The sequence below is a fragment of the Mus caroli genome, chromosome 11, assembly GCF_900094665.2.
Source record: "Mus caroli chromosome 11, CAROLI_EIJ_v1.1, whole genome shotgun sequence".
Taxonomy (NCBI): domain Eukaryota; kingdom Metazoa; phylum Chordata; class Mammalia; order Rodentia; family Muridae; genus Mus; species Mus caroli.
Genome location: NC_034580.1, coordinates 63,810,810 through 63,826,279, shown reverse-complemented (window position 1 = coordinate 63,826,279; position 15,470 = coordinate 63,810,810). Strand labels below are relative to the sequence as shown.

General features: G+C 49.0%; 1 protein-coding gene across 2 annotated transcripts; it reads right to left on the bottom strand.

The window, feature by feature from the left end:
- Nucleotides 1-2,476: 2,476 nt before the first annotated feature.
- On the bottom strand, nucleotides 2,477-6,361 carry Vamp2 (vesicle associated membrane protein 2). 2 transcript variants are annotated; one of them, XM_029484175.1, is made up of 5 exons: nucleotides 5,956-6,218; nucleotides 5,612-5,732; nucleotides 4,962-5,120; nucleotides 4,826-4,877; nucleotides 2,477-4,202 (listed from the first exon to the last, which is right to left on the bottom strand). In XM_029484175.1, exons 1-5 carry the CDS (start codon nucleotides 6,105-6,107, stop codon nucleotides 4,186-4,188), a joined length of 501 nt encoding a protein of 166 aa, XP_029340035.1. In that variant the 5' UTR covers nucleotides 6,108-6,218; the 3' UTR covers nucleotides 2,477-4,185. The 2 variants fall into 2 exon arrangements, with proteins under 2 accessions (XP_029340035.1, XP_021033782.1); XM_021178123.2 differs by lacking the exon at nucleotides 5,956-6,218 and adding an exon at nucleotides 6,236-6,361 and having other exon boundaries at nucleotides 2,479-4,202.
- Between the last annotated feature and the right edge of the window lie 9,109 nt (nucleotides 6,362-15,470).

Genomic DNA, 15,470 nt, shown 5'->3' with positions numbered 1-15,470 from the left:
GGAACACGTGCAGGCCGGCTCACGCGGCAACTTGTTTACCCAGAAGCTGGGGATTTTCCTTGACGACACTTACCCAAGACTGCGGAGTCTGCGCAGGAGTGCCGAGCGACCTGTACGCAGGCGTAGATCTGACAAGGCTATGGCGTAGTGGGCATACTTTGGAGACTCTGGTATTACAAGAGGCTCCTGGTGCCCGAGCTTTGTGTCTCTAGTGATCCCCAAAGCTTAAAAATCTGAGCACTAGACTGAAGATATCATTAGATTGCATGACAATGACGGTGAAATGACAGTCGCTTCCTATTTATTTTCTTTGGGCCTGGCTGGCCAGCCCTTTCTTGCAGACTCCCAAGGCCGGCTCACCACCCATAACCTCACAAAAGAGGCTGAGAGGTTACGTAATCTGTCGGAATTAGATTATGTATATTGATAAAAGAGCTAAAGTCTGAACCCAGGTCTCTGACACCATAAAGGTAGCTTGGTATTGTAGGGCCTATGGAAATATTAAACCTAGAAGTAATTCCAATAATTAAATGCAAAAAGCCTTATTTAAACTCTCCATAAAGGTAGAACTTAGGATAGCACTTTAGAACCTCTGAAATAATTTATAATGGAAAGACCTAAAAAATAGCGCACACACCCTTTTTTTTGAGGGGGCAGTATTCCAGACAGGTTTCTTTCTTCTTTTTTATTTATTTTTTTAATTTTTTTTTTTTCGAGACAGGGCTTCTCTGTATAACCCTGGCTGTCCTGGAACTCACTCTGTAGACCAGGCTGGCCTCGAACTCAGAAATCCACCTGCCTCTGCTGGGATCAAAGGTGTGCGCCACCACTGCCTGGCCCAGACAGGTTCCTCTGTGTTGCTCTGGCTGTTCTAAAACTCACTCTTTAGACCTGGCTGCCCCCAAACCCAGAGATTGTCAGTCCACCTGGCTCTGCCCAACTTTGAAAATCTAATTTTTTTTTTTTTAAGATTTGTATGAGTACATTGTAGCTGTCTTCAGACACACCAGAAGAGGGCATCAGATCCATTTATAGATGGTTGTGAGTCACCATGTGGTTGCTGGGAATTGAATTCAGCACCTTTGGAAGAGCAGTAAGTGCTCTTAACTGCTGAGCCATCTCTCCAGCCCCTGAAAATCTATTTTTAAAAGTCCTAAGCTGGGCGTGGTGGTGCACGACTTTAATCCCAGCACTTGGGAGGCAGAGGCAGGCGGATTTCTGAGTTTGAGGCCAGCCTGGTCTACAGAGTGAGTTCCAGGACAGCCAGGACTGCACAGAGAAACCCTGTCTTTTAAAAAAAAAAAAAAAAAAAGTACCTCTAATTTTTTTTTTCTCTCAAGACAGAATTCCCTTGTGTAACATAGTCCTGGCTGTCCTGGACTCTTTGTAGACCAGGCTGGCCTTAAACTCACAGAGATCCATATGCCACTACCGCCCAAATACTGGGCTTAAAAGTGTGCACCCCCCCTTCGCCCCCAGCTCTCTAATAGTCCTTATTTCTTGGCTAGCTATGATGATGCACACGTTTAATCCCAGCACTCGACAGGCAGTCAAGTGTGTATTCGAGGCCTAATCTACACAGTGAGTTCCAGGACAGCCAGTGTTACATAATGAAATTCTGTCTCAAAAAAATGTTTTCTTTTTAAAAAATTTTTTTAGACAGGGCCTCATTATGTAGACCAGGCTAGACTCACAATCAAGAGATCAGTCCGTCCCCGCCTCCTATATGCTTGGATTAAAGGCCTGCACCACACCTGGCCCTCTAGTGGTTCTTAGCCAATCCTCCCACCCTGATCTCTATTCAACTGACCTAGAGAGTCAGAGATCACTGTGATCCAGCAAGTACCACACTCACTAGCAGTGACTAGTCCCTCGTGCCCTGAATACAGACAGAAGGCAACCAGAAATGCTACTTCCTATATAACGATATCTCAGTGGTGTTGCTGAAGTATAAGGGGGTAGTGATGCTTCCAGTTCAAGAGTTCAGGAGTAAGTCACACAACGCAGTGCAAGGGTAGTGTGCCATCTATAGCTAGCTTTATGCCACAGTCAGCTTTGCCTCATCAGGCTGATCCTTTCAAGCATTCATTGGCCCATCTGGATGTACGGCACTGAGATGGACAGGGGAAGACATGCCCCCACAGAAATGGTCCAGGAGTACAGGGCTAAAAGTGACACTTAGGAGATAAAGGAGTTCTGTGGTAGCAGCTCACTCTTGGCCAGGAGTGGGAAGCTGGTAATCCCAGACTGCAGAGTTCACCTGCTTTAGACATCAGGTACTTTCTTTAGTGATACTTCTGATTCTCATCTGCTGGTGCCCCCTGTGGCCACTTCGGGAATTACTCTTTGCCAGGGCCCAAGGTCAGGGCCTCCTGCAACAGGCCAGCCAGCTCTTCCCAAAGAATCTTTCAACCACCCCATACCTGAAAATCCAATATTCTTATTACTGATTAAGAAAAAGATTTTGGACACCACGTGGTTACTCATTACACGTTTATTGTACATTTTCACAATCTGGATGCGCCACAGAATTGGGGGCAGGGGGCAGGGGAAGAAGGAAGGCAGGGGACACTGGGATAATATTGGGGGTCTAAAACACAAGCACCCCCACCCCCAGCATCTCTCCTACCCTTTCACACCACAGTTTAGATCTCCTTGGTTCCCCTCCACACAGAAAACCTGGTGTGTGGGGGGCAAGAGTTTGGGGAACAACCCCCCAAAGTAGGTTAAGGGGCTGTACCCTCAGACCCCTAAAACTGTGCCATTTTAAAAGATTAGATCCTTCCTCTATCATTGTACTCAACAAGGAAATAGCTTGATTTCTCTCTCACACTCTCTCTCTCTGGGCTCAACAGCCCTGGAGAAGGACGAGGATCCCCATCCTCCAGCAAGTCCCATACACATATTGGCAGTGACTAGTACCCCCACCCTGAATACAGGGGGGCAGTCAGAGGAGCTGGGCAGTGATGGGGGTAATACCCCCCCCCAGACTGGGGAGGAAAGTTTTCAGTCCAACCTCTAGTAAGGATGAGGCCAGAGACTTCAGGCAGGAATTAGGGGGATTCTGTTTTGTCCCACTCCTCCCCAAGGCAGTGATGACCCCCACACACTGGAGCCACCCCTCCTCAAAGAACCAGATTGTGGTCGGCCCCCAGTTCTCCTGATGGGAGGAGGCAGCAGATCAGGCAGATGGGAGGGAGCGAGACCCCCTGGGAATGTCAGTTGAGTGCCCCACATGAAAACTGGGGAGCAGGAATGTAGGGAGAGACCCCGAGTGGCAGAATTATTGGTCCATCATAACACACTGAACTCCAAGACACTTACACACCAGCTGGGGGAGGGAGAGGAGGGTACAAGAGGTGTGGGAAACAGGGTAAGGGAAGCAAACTAGACTAGAGGGGTTGGGAGGAGGAAACCTTGGGGTCCAGAGCAGCCTGGTTCCCCAAAAGTCCAGACTCCCCACCACCTGCAGATAATGTCGTGCTAATAAAAGTGTGATAAGAGGACCAATGGAGACTGACTCTTCCGAAAAGAAAGAAATAAAAAACACAGAAGAGTGAAGAGTGATGGATCAGAAAGGAAACAAAAAACTAACAAAACAAAATGAAACAGACAGCGTATGCCAATGATATGCTAATCAACATGTTGGAAGCTCCCAGAAAATCTTGGGATTCTTAGGACCAAGTGGAACCAGTCTCAGAGCCTCCCAAGGGATACAAAGATGCAGCCTAGGGAAGCCTAGACAGGTGGGGTGTTCTGTTTGTTTCTGTGGGGTTTGCTTTTGTTTTGGGAGGGCCTGGGATTGTACAGGGAAGATAAGGGAAAGATCGGTTAAATCCAAGGGAAGGAGGAGAGGGGCTATTGCATAGCAGATGCAAATGAAGGGACTTGGGGCTGACCAGGAAAGAGGAAAAGGGACAGAGGGTGAGAGGGGGGTGATAGGAACCTCAGGAAGGGGTGTTAAGGACAACCGGAAAAATCTTCTAGTAATAAAACTACAAACAGACCAAATATATATAATATTATATATGTATAAATAACAGCTGGCTATTTACAGGGGGCACACACACGGACACACACACACACGGATCCAAGGGAGGGGGCTGAAAGATATGGCTGAGAGGTGGAGGAACGGCTGGGGGTGGGGGAGAGGCCCTTCTTAGGCAGGGCAGACTCCTCAGGGATTTAAGTGCTGAAGTAAACTGTGGAGAGAGGGCAAGAGGAGGACGAGGGAGAGGGGGAGAAAGGAGGACGAGGGAGAGGGGGAGAAAGAGAAAGAAAGCAGTGTGTCAGGCCTGGCCCTGTTCCAAGCCTCCCCACTCCCCCACTGTCTGACATCCCTTCCCTCTCAGCCTCAGTTTCTTCAAAGGGACTTGGCAAGTGGGTACTGAGGTCCCTTACACTCCACGGCTGGACAAAGGGGCATAAAACCTTTAAGGCACTGGGCATGTGACAGCAGCTTTCAAACAGTGGACTACGTGGTATCCTGGTGGTTGGTGTTTGAGACCCTCACCCTTTCCTGTCTCCTACACCAGTTTTAGAATCCCCAGATGGAGCTTTTAGGCTCAAAGGGTTCCTAGACGAACACCAGGACCCACCCAGTATTCCTCGTCCCAAAATCTTAACCGGATTTACCCATAACCAGGGAAAGCAGGGCTATACAACACTCAAGTTTTGGGCTCTAAATGAGTAAGAACTGCCAATAGCAGCAAAGCGTGTTTTGGTTGCAGAGTAAAAACTAGGTTAATGACCTTCAAAGCCCAGGCTCCCCAGGGAAAGCCTCTACCTCTCCAGGGAAGGGGCCCTGGCCTCTGGCCCCACTCACCGATGATAATGATGAGGATGATGGCGCAGATCACTCCCAAGATGATCATCATCTAAGAGTGAGAGGGAGGTGAATGACACAGTGACACCCCACCCCCCCACTGCCCCCCCCACCTGTCCCCATCTCCTCCCTTTACCTTGAGGTTTTTCCACCAGTATTTGCGCTTGAGCTTGGCTGCACTCGTTTCAAACTGGGAGGCCCCTGCCTGGAGGGCATCTGCACGGTCATCCAGCTCCGACAACTTCTGGTCCCGCTCCAGGACCTTGTCCACATTCACCCTCATGATGTCCACCACCTGAGGGAGGGGTCCACGAGGCAGGGGGGTGTGCCAAGGCATGCCTCAAGGAGGGCACTTCTTGAACATGTGCCCATCGTGACACAAGTGGAACATGCACCCCGATGTTTCCAGGCTAACATGCCAAGGACATACACAGAACATGCCTAGCACACCTAGGGGACATGCAAGGAGCACACATCAGGGGCATGCCGCTGCCATAGCTCTCAGATGTCTCAGCAACACCCTCTATCTATAGGGCCTGGATCCGCCTATCACCAGGGCACACCTGCCCCAGCTGGCACACCCCAGGCTAGCTCAACTGATTCATCCTGCAGCCCTTCCAAGTGCATGCTAACAGGGAGACAGAGAGGGGATGAGGCAGGTCTCCGACCAAACCCACTGAGCATAAACTGTCATTACCTTCAACCCAAGATGGGCTCCCACACCTATTTGCCAGCCCATCATCTTGCATCTTTGACACACATAGACACAGACACACACACACTCACCTCATCCACCTGGGCCTGGGTCTGCTGCAGTCTCCTGTTACTAGTAAGGTTTGGAGGAGGTGCAGGGGGGCCACCCTCGCCGGCCGGGGCGGCAGGCGGGACGGTGGCAGCGGTAGCCGACCTAAGGAAGAGAAACGGATTAAGACTCGAGGCCTGAAGCCTCTGGCCCTACGGCCGGGGCTCCACCCATCCACCTGTCCATCCACAGTCCCTCCAGTCCTCTCTTGCGCGAGAAGGCCACCCGATGGGAGACAGTCACTCTAAGGCCCCAAAGCGGTTGAGCTGCGTGACCTTGAGAGACCCTCCTCATGCCTCAATTTCCCCTCCGGTTAAATGAGGGCGACCTCGTAGATGCTGCCCGGGGTCGACCCGAAATGACTGACGGCCATGGTGACAGGGGCGGGGCGGAGGGTGGACTCTGGGTCTGCTCCCTCCGGTAGCCATCGCCCGTGCCAGACCGCCAGGGACCCGGTTCCGGGCATACACCCGCAGTCATGGGCACCAGCCTGGCCCGCGGCACGAGAGGCGCGGCGGGACCCCCGTGTTTCCCGGTCCACTCCTTGGGGTGGCGGCCCGCAAGGGGCAGAACATCCGCGGGTGGCGAGTGGCAGGCGGCTGACTTACATGGCGGGGGTAGCGGGCAGAGGACTTGGCAGAGGCAGTGACGGCGACGGCGGCGGCGGCGGCTCGCGCTGGCTCCGACTGGCGCTGGCTACCCGGGACTGGAAGATGGCGGCTGCACGTCACCCGCATCCGGGCACTGCGGCGTGGGCGGGGCGCGGCAGGCGACACGTCGCAAGCGGACCGCGGGGGCGGGGCGCTGCAGGGCCGGGGGGTCGTCTAGTTGGGTCTGGTTGTGGGGCCAGCTCGCCAACCCACCGCCACCCCCAAGGCACCTGCCTCTTTTGGCACCCACAACCGAGATCCATACAACCCCCCCCCCCATACATCCTCCCTCATCTTTGAAGAGGATACACGGGTCCTTATGCCATATAGCCCAACGTCTCATCCTACAACCTGGTCCCAACACCTGGTCTATGGGTTGAGGGTGGAAAGATGAGAAACGACCAAGGCAGGTGCCAGAGCAATACTAATAACTGGAATCCTGACGCTGGAGTGGAGGGGAATCGTGAGGACTAATCTCACCCATCACCCCGCAAGTGAACGTCTCAAGGGAGGACTGAGGCTTCTGATTTCCTAGCTGGGTCAGGGCAAAAGGAGTAACAGAAGCATACACACACACACACACACACACAGAGAGAGAGAGAGAGAGAGAGAGAGAGAGAGAGAGAACCCTGTGAAAACTGCCGGTCCTTACAGATGAAGTTCTGATCAGGTGTACTACTTGGCAGTTAAAGCCCAAGCAGGCCCCACAAAGATTAGACTAGAGACTCCAGGAAGGGCCCAGACTGTCTGGTGGTGCCAGAGGCTGGATCCCGTCTGGGGTCAACTGCCCCACTCAGCTTTGACTCTAGCATAGAGCCTGGGCTGAAAAGAGACAGTAGACAAGGGTGGCACCTGAAGTACTTTGGTTATAGGCACAACTTTACATGTGGATTAGTCCCACACACGTGACCTTGACAGAACCAGCTGCCTCTCCCTGCACCTTAAACACTAAGCGTATCACGTATGGAGACACTCAATATTTGTCAAAATGGCTTGATCTAGATAACACAATAGGATATTCTCTTAGGCCTGGTCCATTCCTGATTGCTCCATTTTAAGTACACTAAACAGCCAAGGCAGCTGTACACACTCCCATCCTGCATCTAGGGAGAGAAAGAACCGGGGAGCAGCTGTCTATTTAGCAAGCCTCCAGGGTGAAGGAGGCATTTTAGGGGAGGACCTACTGATGTGGGAGTACTCATTACATCCCTGAGAGAGCCTTATTCTCAGAGACAGGCAGGGTCTGGCTTTCCTCCTCCCACTCCTGGGCTTCCCAGGGCCTCCTGTGCTGCAGTGCCCAACCCCCTCCCAGCAGAAGCCCCAGGACAAGTTCTGTCATCTGAGGTGTGAGTTCCCAGCTGTCTGGGGGAGGTGAAAGAGCCGGGGAGGGCGTACTGGGTGCAGAATTCGCTCTGGGCTGCCTCCAGCTTCCAGGAGCAACCATTAGCCTGGTCTTTGTGAGGCTGGGCTCCTGAAAAAGAGGAGCTTTGGTGGTGGTGGAAGGGGTTGTTCAGATCAGCTGTGAGGCTCTTGTTTGCTGTCCCTGAGACCACTCTACTTTCCAATCAGAGAACAAAGATGCTCAGTTCCATCATTTCACGTTCAAATCCCCTAGCGTCTGGATAGGAAACATCATGGAGAGTGGGGAAAGAGAAACTGTGAGCAGACAACCCCCCCCCACACACACACACACATGCAACACACACACACCTGGCCCAACACCCCTGGCACCCCTGCAGGTAAGATCGCAGACCCTGATTTAGGGATGATACCCATGTTGCCTAGCCATACACAGAGGATATGGGAGGGACAGAGTCCCAGACAAATTTGGAGAGGTTGGGCCTTGGCACATTGCTGGGAAAGTTGTTCTTCCTGGTGGATTCTGGGAACAGCAACGGCAGAATGAAAATGAAGGCGTGGTGTAAAGGGTGGGAAGGACCCAGTAGGATTCATCTTAGAAAGAGGACTGTCACTGCACGGCACAGCACAGCTCAGCACAGCCCACCTCGGTGGTGGTGTTAAGAAAGTCTAAGTTTAGATCAGTGCTGGAGGAGGGAGGAGACTGCAGTGGGATGACCGAGTTCACCTGGAAATGTGTAAGAGAGTGTTTTACACAGACAGGTAGAACGGAGACTCAGAATAGACTTGTGCTGAAGAAAACACAGTATTTGCACAATGCGATGCTTTCCACGGTTGCAGGGAATTGGTGGTGAACTCTCTAGGCCCAGTTCCTGAAGCTCTTTTTAGGCTTAGTGGTGCCTGTTCCTAATCCCTGCGCGTGGAAGATGAAGGCAGGACAATCCAGAGTTTAAGATCAGCCTGCTAAAGGAGACACTGTCTCAAAACAAGCCAAAGACAAAGCCCGCAGGACTAATGGGTCAGCAGTTAAGAATATTACTGTTCTTCCAGAAAACCCTGGTCCATTTTCCAGCACCCACATGGCAGCTAGAAGCTATCTGTAGCTCCAGTCCTGGGGGATCTCACCCACTCTAGGCCCACGGGACTCCAAGGGTACTGGACTCTGCTGTGCCTAAGTATATGTGTACACAAAAATCATATACTCATAAAAATAGATAATTAACAACAAAAGAGAGTTAACACAAAGAACGCAGAAATATGCAGGAGGGAGGGCCGGAGGCTGCTTCTAAGACCCTCCTTCAGGGTTCTGAGGTCAGCATACAGAGTTCCCAGGACTCCTGGTTTAGAACCTGGGGTGGGGGGCGGGGCCAGTGGAGGGGCGGGGCTGGATCATTCCCTCCCACAGTGACTCCTGAGTTCATTCCATCCTCAGGAGTATGAACTCTGGAGTCAAACCCTGCCAGAGCAGTCATTAATTTCTGGGACTTTGTTTGTCCCCTAAACATGGCTCTCATCAATGTCCTGCTGTCATGTGCTATGCCCTTAGGGTGTTGGAAGCAGGTGACATTGATACATTTGGGCTAAGCTTAAAGCAGTGCTTTGATGGGTTCGTTTTTTGATTTTCATTTGTTTCACTTGTTAATTTTTTAAAATATTTTTTAAAAATTTACTTATTATATGTAAGTACACTGTAGCTGTCCTCAGAAACCCCAGAAGAGGGCATCAGATCTCATTACTGATGGTTGTGAGCCACCATGTGGTTGCTGGGATTTGAACTCAGGACCTTTGGAAGAGCAGTCAGTGCTCTTAACCACTGAGCAGTTCTCCAGCCCAACTTTTCTTGTTTGTTTTGTGTTTTGTTTTTCGCATTTAGGATGGTTTGGTTCTTGTGCTTATGTTTGCAGTGTTGAGGATAAATCAGGGCCTTGTGCATTTTAAACAAAGCTCTACCATAGAATGTCGCTCCCCAGACCTAATGCTATTTCTTTGCCAATTCTTTTTTATAGTAAAGGATAACATATGCACATAAAAGTCCCATCTTGGGGCTGGAGCAGTGGCGCCTGCTGCTCTTCCAGAGGAGGTCGGTTCCCAGCTGCCACATCAGTTACGCCACAACCACCTGTAACTCCAGCTCCGGCGGATCTGAAGCGCTCTGCTAGCACATGCATATGCAGATAAATAAATAATAAAAGTCATATCTTGTTTGTTTTAAAAATTGCATTTATGCCGGACGTGGTGGCGCACGCCTTTAATCCCAGCACTCGGGAGGCAGAGGCAGGCAGATCTCTGAGTTCGAGGCCAGCCTGGTCTACAGAGTGAGTTCCAGGACAGCCAGGGCTACACAGAGAAACCCTGTCTCGAAAAACCAGGGGGGGAAATGCATTTATTTATTGGGGTATCACACATGACCATCATGGATAGCTGGTAGGAGGGTTTCCTTTCCTTCCACTGTGTCAAAGAAGACCAAACGCAGGTCGTCAAGCTTGGCAGCAAGCAGGTCCTGATGAGTTATCTCACTGGGCCACTTCTTTGTGGAGACAAGGTCTCATTGTCTAGTTCGGGCTGATCCCTGAATGCTGGGCTCACAAGCCTAGGTCACGGCACCTGGTTGTTTTAAGTGGTATCTGCTTCCTCTGCATGGTTTCCCCCACCCAAGTACAAAGCACAATATCAGGAAAAGGGAATGCAAATGGATGACGAATGGTCAGAACAGTGGTCCTCACTGCCTCCCTTGATGGCAGCATCGAGGGGCTTGGCTCCTCTCCCATCCCCGGTGCTCCACCTGCCGGCAGCTGACCCACCAGTGCCCACTCCCTCCAGATAGGATGCTCTTTCCTCCTTCATCCTCATGAACAATCTACACGTAGCGCTCTGCACTTTGCTTTTCCCATTTAACATAACTTGGAGAGTGTTCCATGACATGTAGGGGACACAACTCACGTCTTTATGACTGGGGAGTATCCTGATGTATGGATATAAAGCAATTTAATCAACCCACTGTAGGTGGTCACTTTAGGTTGTTGGTGCCTTTTTTGCCTACCTAGGCAAAGATATAAAGGATATTCTACACATTTCGATTTTACCTTTATGCAAACGTGTAGAATGAATTCTTGAATATGAAAATCTTAGTTCAAAGGCAGGCACAGTAAAACAGGCCTTTAATCTCAGCACTCTGGAGGCAGAGGCAGGCAGATCTCTGTGAGTTCAAGGCCAGCCTGGGCTACAGAGTTAAGTTCTAGGACAGCCAGGGCTACACAGAGAATCCCTGTCTTGAAAACACCAAAAAAGAAAGAAAATCAAACCATATGAGGGAAAACCTATAATCCCAGGAACTCAGGAAACTGAGGCAGGAGAATTACATTTATGGCCTTTCTAGACTACAGAGGAAATTAAAGTTCAGCCTAGGAAACCGAATGAGACCCAATGTATCAAACTGAAAAAGTAAAATACATGAAAAAGATGGTGATATAACCCACTGGTAGAAAGCCTGCCTAGCTCTGATGGACCCTAGATTCAGCCATAGTTTTGAGATAAGGATTTAACAAATCTGGACAAAAGAAATCCTAAACCAAATGGTGCTTGTGATTTTGATGGGTACTCCCAAATTGCTATCTACTGGTGTGCTACCAAGTTTTCTTCCCACTCAGCAAACAGGTAAGACAGGTTTTCCTGCATCTCCAATATGCTATGAAACTTTTCCACCATTATTAGTATGTTGTGGCTACAGAGCTGGCTCAGTGTTGAGTATCTGCTGTTCTTCTAAAGGAACCAGGCTGAGTTTTCAGTCTCTAGCACCCGAAGTTCACAACTTCTATCCCCAGCTCCAGAGGATTCAGTTCCCCCTTCTGGTCCCCTCAGGCATCTGCATGCATGTCATGCTTGGACACAAACAAATCTTAAAAATTAATTAATTAATTAACTATACACAATTGTCATTCCTTTTATGGTGGATAACATGAGACCCCTTCATATGTGTAATAGTTCTTTTAACTCCTAACCTGTGAAATCCCCTTAAAATTATTGTATGATTTTAAGTTCTTTGTACTTTTCTTACAGTCTTACAGATTTTTGCGTCAACATTAACTTTTTCACTACAAGATGATGTAGAAATACTTTCTGAAAATATCATCTTTTGCTTCCCACTTTTGTCTGTTGTTTACTATGCACATGTTTTGTTATTTGTTTGCTTGTTTCTGTTGACGAGTGTCACCTAGTCACCGGTTTCAAACTGGAAATCCTCCTGCTTCACTCTCCTGAGTTACCAGCATGCACCGCCAGCCTTAACTACTTATGTCTTGAGCTAAAGATTAAACTCAGAATCTAGTGTGTCCTAGGCAAGCCCTCTACCAGTGTAGCCCCATCCCAACATTCATCATAGACGGTTAAATGTGCCAGTATTCTTTTATGGCTCCATGTTTCTTATCATAAATATAGGCTATACATTTATATGTAAATATATAATCTACTCAAAATTTGTTTTTAAAACTACCCAGACTTGAATGTGGCAGCACACAGCCGTAATCTCAGCTATTCAGGAGGCAGGGGGATTGCTCTAGTTTGCTTTCTGTGGCTGTGATAAAACACGGACTAAAACCAGCCTGTGGAGAAAGCATTTATGGCAGCTTACAGGCTGCAGTTCATTCTTGAAGAAACCAAGGTGGAAGGAATTCACAGTAAGAACTGAAACAGACCATGAGGAGCAAAGGGCCGCTGCCCACTGGCTTGCTTCCTTATGTCACCCTCAGCCTCCTTATGTCACTCGCAGCCCAGGCTCATCTGCCCAGGGTGGCACTGCCCACAGTGGCTAGGTGCTCCTGTGTCAATTAGCAATTAAGGAAATACTGCACAGACAAGCACAAAGGCCCACAGGCAAATCTGATGGAAGCTGAAGCTGACTCTGACCGGGATCTCAGCCTAGGCTACAGAGCAAAATCCTGTTTCAAAGCAACAAAGACGACTCTAAGGGCTAGAGAGATGTCTGAGCAGTTAACTCAAGTTCAGTTCCTAGCATCCACATCTGCCAGTTCCCAGGAGCTCCAGGAGAACCTAGGCCTCTGGTCGCTGTGGGCACTGCACTCACAAGCACACACCCAACGCAGATGCATACAAATAATTAGAAATAAATCTTAGCCGGGCGGTGGTGACGCACACCTTTAATCCCAGCACTTGGGAGGCAGCCAGAGGTCCTGAGTTCAATTCCCAGCAACCGCTTGGTGACTCACAACCATCCATAATGGGATCCCATGCCCTCTTCTGGTGTGTTTGAAGACAGCTACAGTGTACTCCTTTCTTTGTTTTTGAAGCAGGGTTTCCCTATGAAGCTCAGGCTGGTCTTGAACCTGGCATCCTCTTACCTCAGCCTCCCGAGTTCTACTGAGGAAAAAAGCTTGCTCTCTGTGGCAGCTAGAAGGGCCCACTGTGAAAGCTGCCAGGTTGCAATGATGACAGAAGCCGGCGTTAAAATGAAGGTCAAGGCTTAACATAGCAGTGTTAGAGCACTGAGAAAGATGGATAAAAGGATTTGCAGCTGACTGCTCAAAAACCACACCACACAGGTAGAAGGCAAGACTCCGGCAGGGCAGCTGTCCCTCCCCACCCTCCCCACCACACCACAGGACGTGGAGGAAATTATGTAAGACATTATTGATCTTCCCTTTACCCTTACAGTCAATGCAGCTGTTTGTTACCCTTACAGTCAATGCAGCTGTTTGGTTTCGGTTTACCAAGACAGGGCTTCCCTGTGTAGCCCTGGCTGTCCTGGAACTCGCTCTGTAGAACAGGCTGGCCTCGAACTCTGAGATCTGCTGCTTCTGCCTCCTGAGTGCTGGGATCAAAGGCATGTGCCCCCTCTACCCAGTTTAATGCAGCTAATTATAGCAGGTTAAAACTTAAAGATGACTTCTGGGAAGCTTCCACCGGGGAGACCACCTCAGACTGCCTTACAAACAAGGAGCTAAGTATGAAGTCACTAAAAAAGACTGAAGCCACTCCCTGGTGACCGGGAGAGCGCTAACTCTTTGCTGCTGCAGTAAAGCTACAAGCTGATCATGTGGATGCAAGAACAAAGACAGCACAGTATAATTGCACAGCATAATTAACAGCACTTGCGACACCTGCAAGGGCAGAGGGTAGGACTACTGGCTGAGTGACTGTCAGCCAGCCAAGAGTCCAGGTCAAAGCTGGAGTGAGAGATGGTTCTCTCTTTCCACAATGTGAGTCCTGGGTGGTCAGGAAAGCGCTTCTCTACACTAAGTCATATCACTTAGCACCGAGGCAGGAGGACTGAAAGTTCCATGCCAAGTTGGCTATATAGCTGGACTGTCTTGAAAGAACAACAACAAAAGTCAATTCTTTGGGGATGAGGAAATAAAAAAAGAATTGTCCAAAATTTAGGATCAGGACAAAGACAGGGGCAGTATAAGGTAAGAAGGATGGGCGGGCGGCAGACAGAAGGATCCGAGAGTCCGAAAGAGAATAGAAAGCTCATTGGTTTTCTCACTTCAACTCCGTCATAGGCCTTTAGATTTGTTTGTTTGTTTGATTTTGTTTTCACGGTGGATATGTGAGTTCAGCTCTGGGTATGGAAGTTAACAAGAACCAGTTTCTCACTCCCAGAGAACTCAGCACCTGCTCTTCCTTTGAGGTGGTGACCGTGAACCCAGCTTTCTTAGTCCCACTGACCATGGTGTTTTTGTGCTAGACATGACAGAGGCTGGGTACACTGGTCACACTGGCACTCTTAGAAAAAGGGATCATTCTAAGAATTTGTTTTGAGGGGAAGGGTTCTTGTAACCCAAAGTCTCCCCTCTTTTTTATTCTGTTTAAAACTATCTCAAAGCTTTCTACTACAGGGTTATTTAATATGCAAATTAGTGTCATTCATAAAACAAGAGCATTCTTACTTAAAAATAAAAGCTTTTTTTAAAAACTCAATTCGTTGTTTTCAACCATGTAGTCAGCATTCTCTGTTTTGTTTTGTTTTTTTTTTCCTTTTGTTTTTTCCAGACAGGGTTTCTCTGTGTCGCCCTGGCTATTCTAGATCTTGCTCCGTAGGTCAGGCTGGCCTCGAACTCACAGATATCCAGCTACCTCTCTGTCCTAAGTGCTGAGGTTAGAGGTATATGCAGTCACACCTGGCTCCAACTTGTTTTATTTATTTATTTACTTATTTATTTATTGGGTTTTTTTTCGAGACAGGGTTTCTCTGTGTACCCTGGCTGTCCTAGAACTCACTCTGTAGACCAGGCTGGCCTCAAACTCAGAAATCTACCTGCTTCTGTCTCCCAAGTGCTAGGATTAGAGGTGTGCGCCACAACCGCCCGGCTCTAAGTAACATTCTTAGCATCTGCTAAATTCTACTTATTTAGCTATCTTTCTAGATTTTGGTGTGTGCCTCATTAGCCTATCTAATAATGAAATTGTACTTCACTATATTTTGGTTTTGCTTTTCTTTTACACTTTTATTGCATTTATTACATTTTATTCATGTATTTGTGCGTGGATGTACCATTGCACACATCCAACAACACATGTGGAGGTCAGAGGTCAGACTTGGTTCATTCTTTCCTGTTCTGTTTCAGACCCAGGATGTGCTAGGTAAGATGCATATTTTATATATCAAAGAGGACCTCAAGGTTCTCCCAGCATCCCTCAGTCCCTACCTGTTACAGAGCATGGCTGGCATACCCCGACCTCCTCCTCTCCTCCCTGAACTCTCAGCCCAGGGGTGCCCATGTTGCGGCCTGCCCGCAGTCCACAACACGAACGGTTCAACTGAGAATGGCAGTTCGCTGAAAAGAGAGGAATCTAGACGGGGCGGAAGAAACAATGGAGC

Bases quoted from the DNA above. Each gene is read 5' to 3' on its own strand.
- Vamp2 (XM_029484175.1), bottom strand. From the start codon at position 6,107: ATGACTGCGGGTGTATGCCCGGAACCGGGTCCCTGGCGGTCTGGCACG. The intron at 5,733-5,955 runs GTCGCCCTCATT...TCTCTTCCTTAG, and splicing joins CCCCGGGCAGCATCTACGAG to GTCGGCTACCGCTGCCACCG. The intron at 5,121-5,611 runs GTGAGTGTGTGT...CCCCTCCCTCAG, and splicing joins CCCAGGCCCAGGTGGATGAG to GTGGTGGACATCATGAGGGT.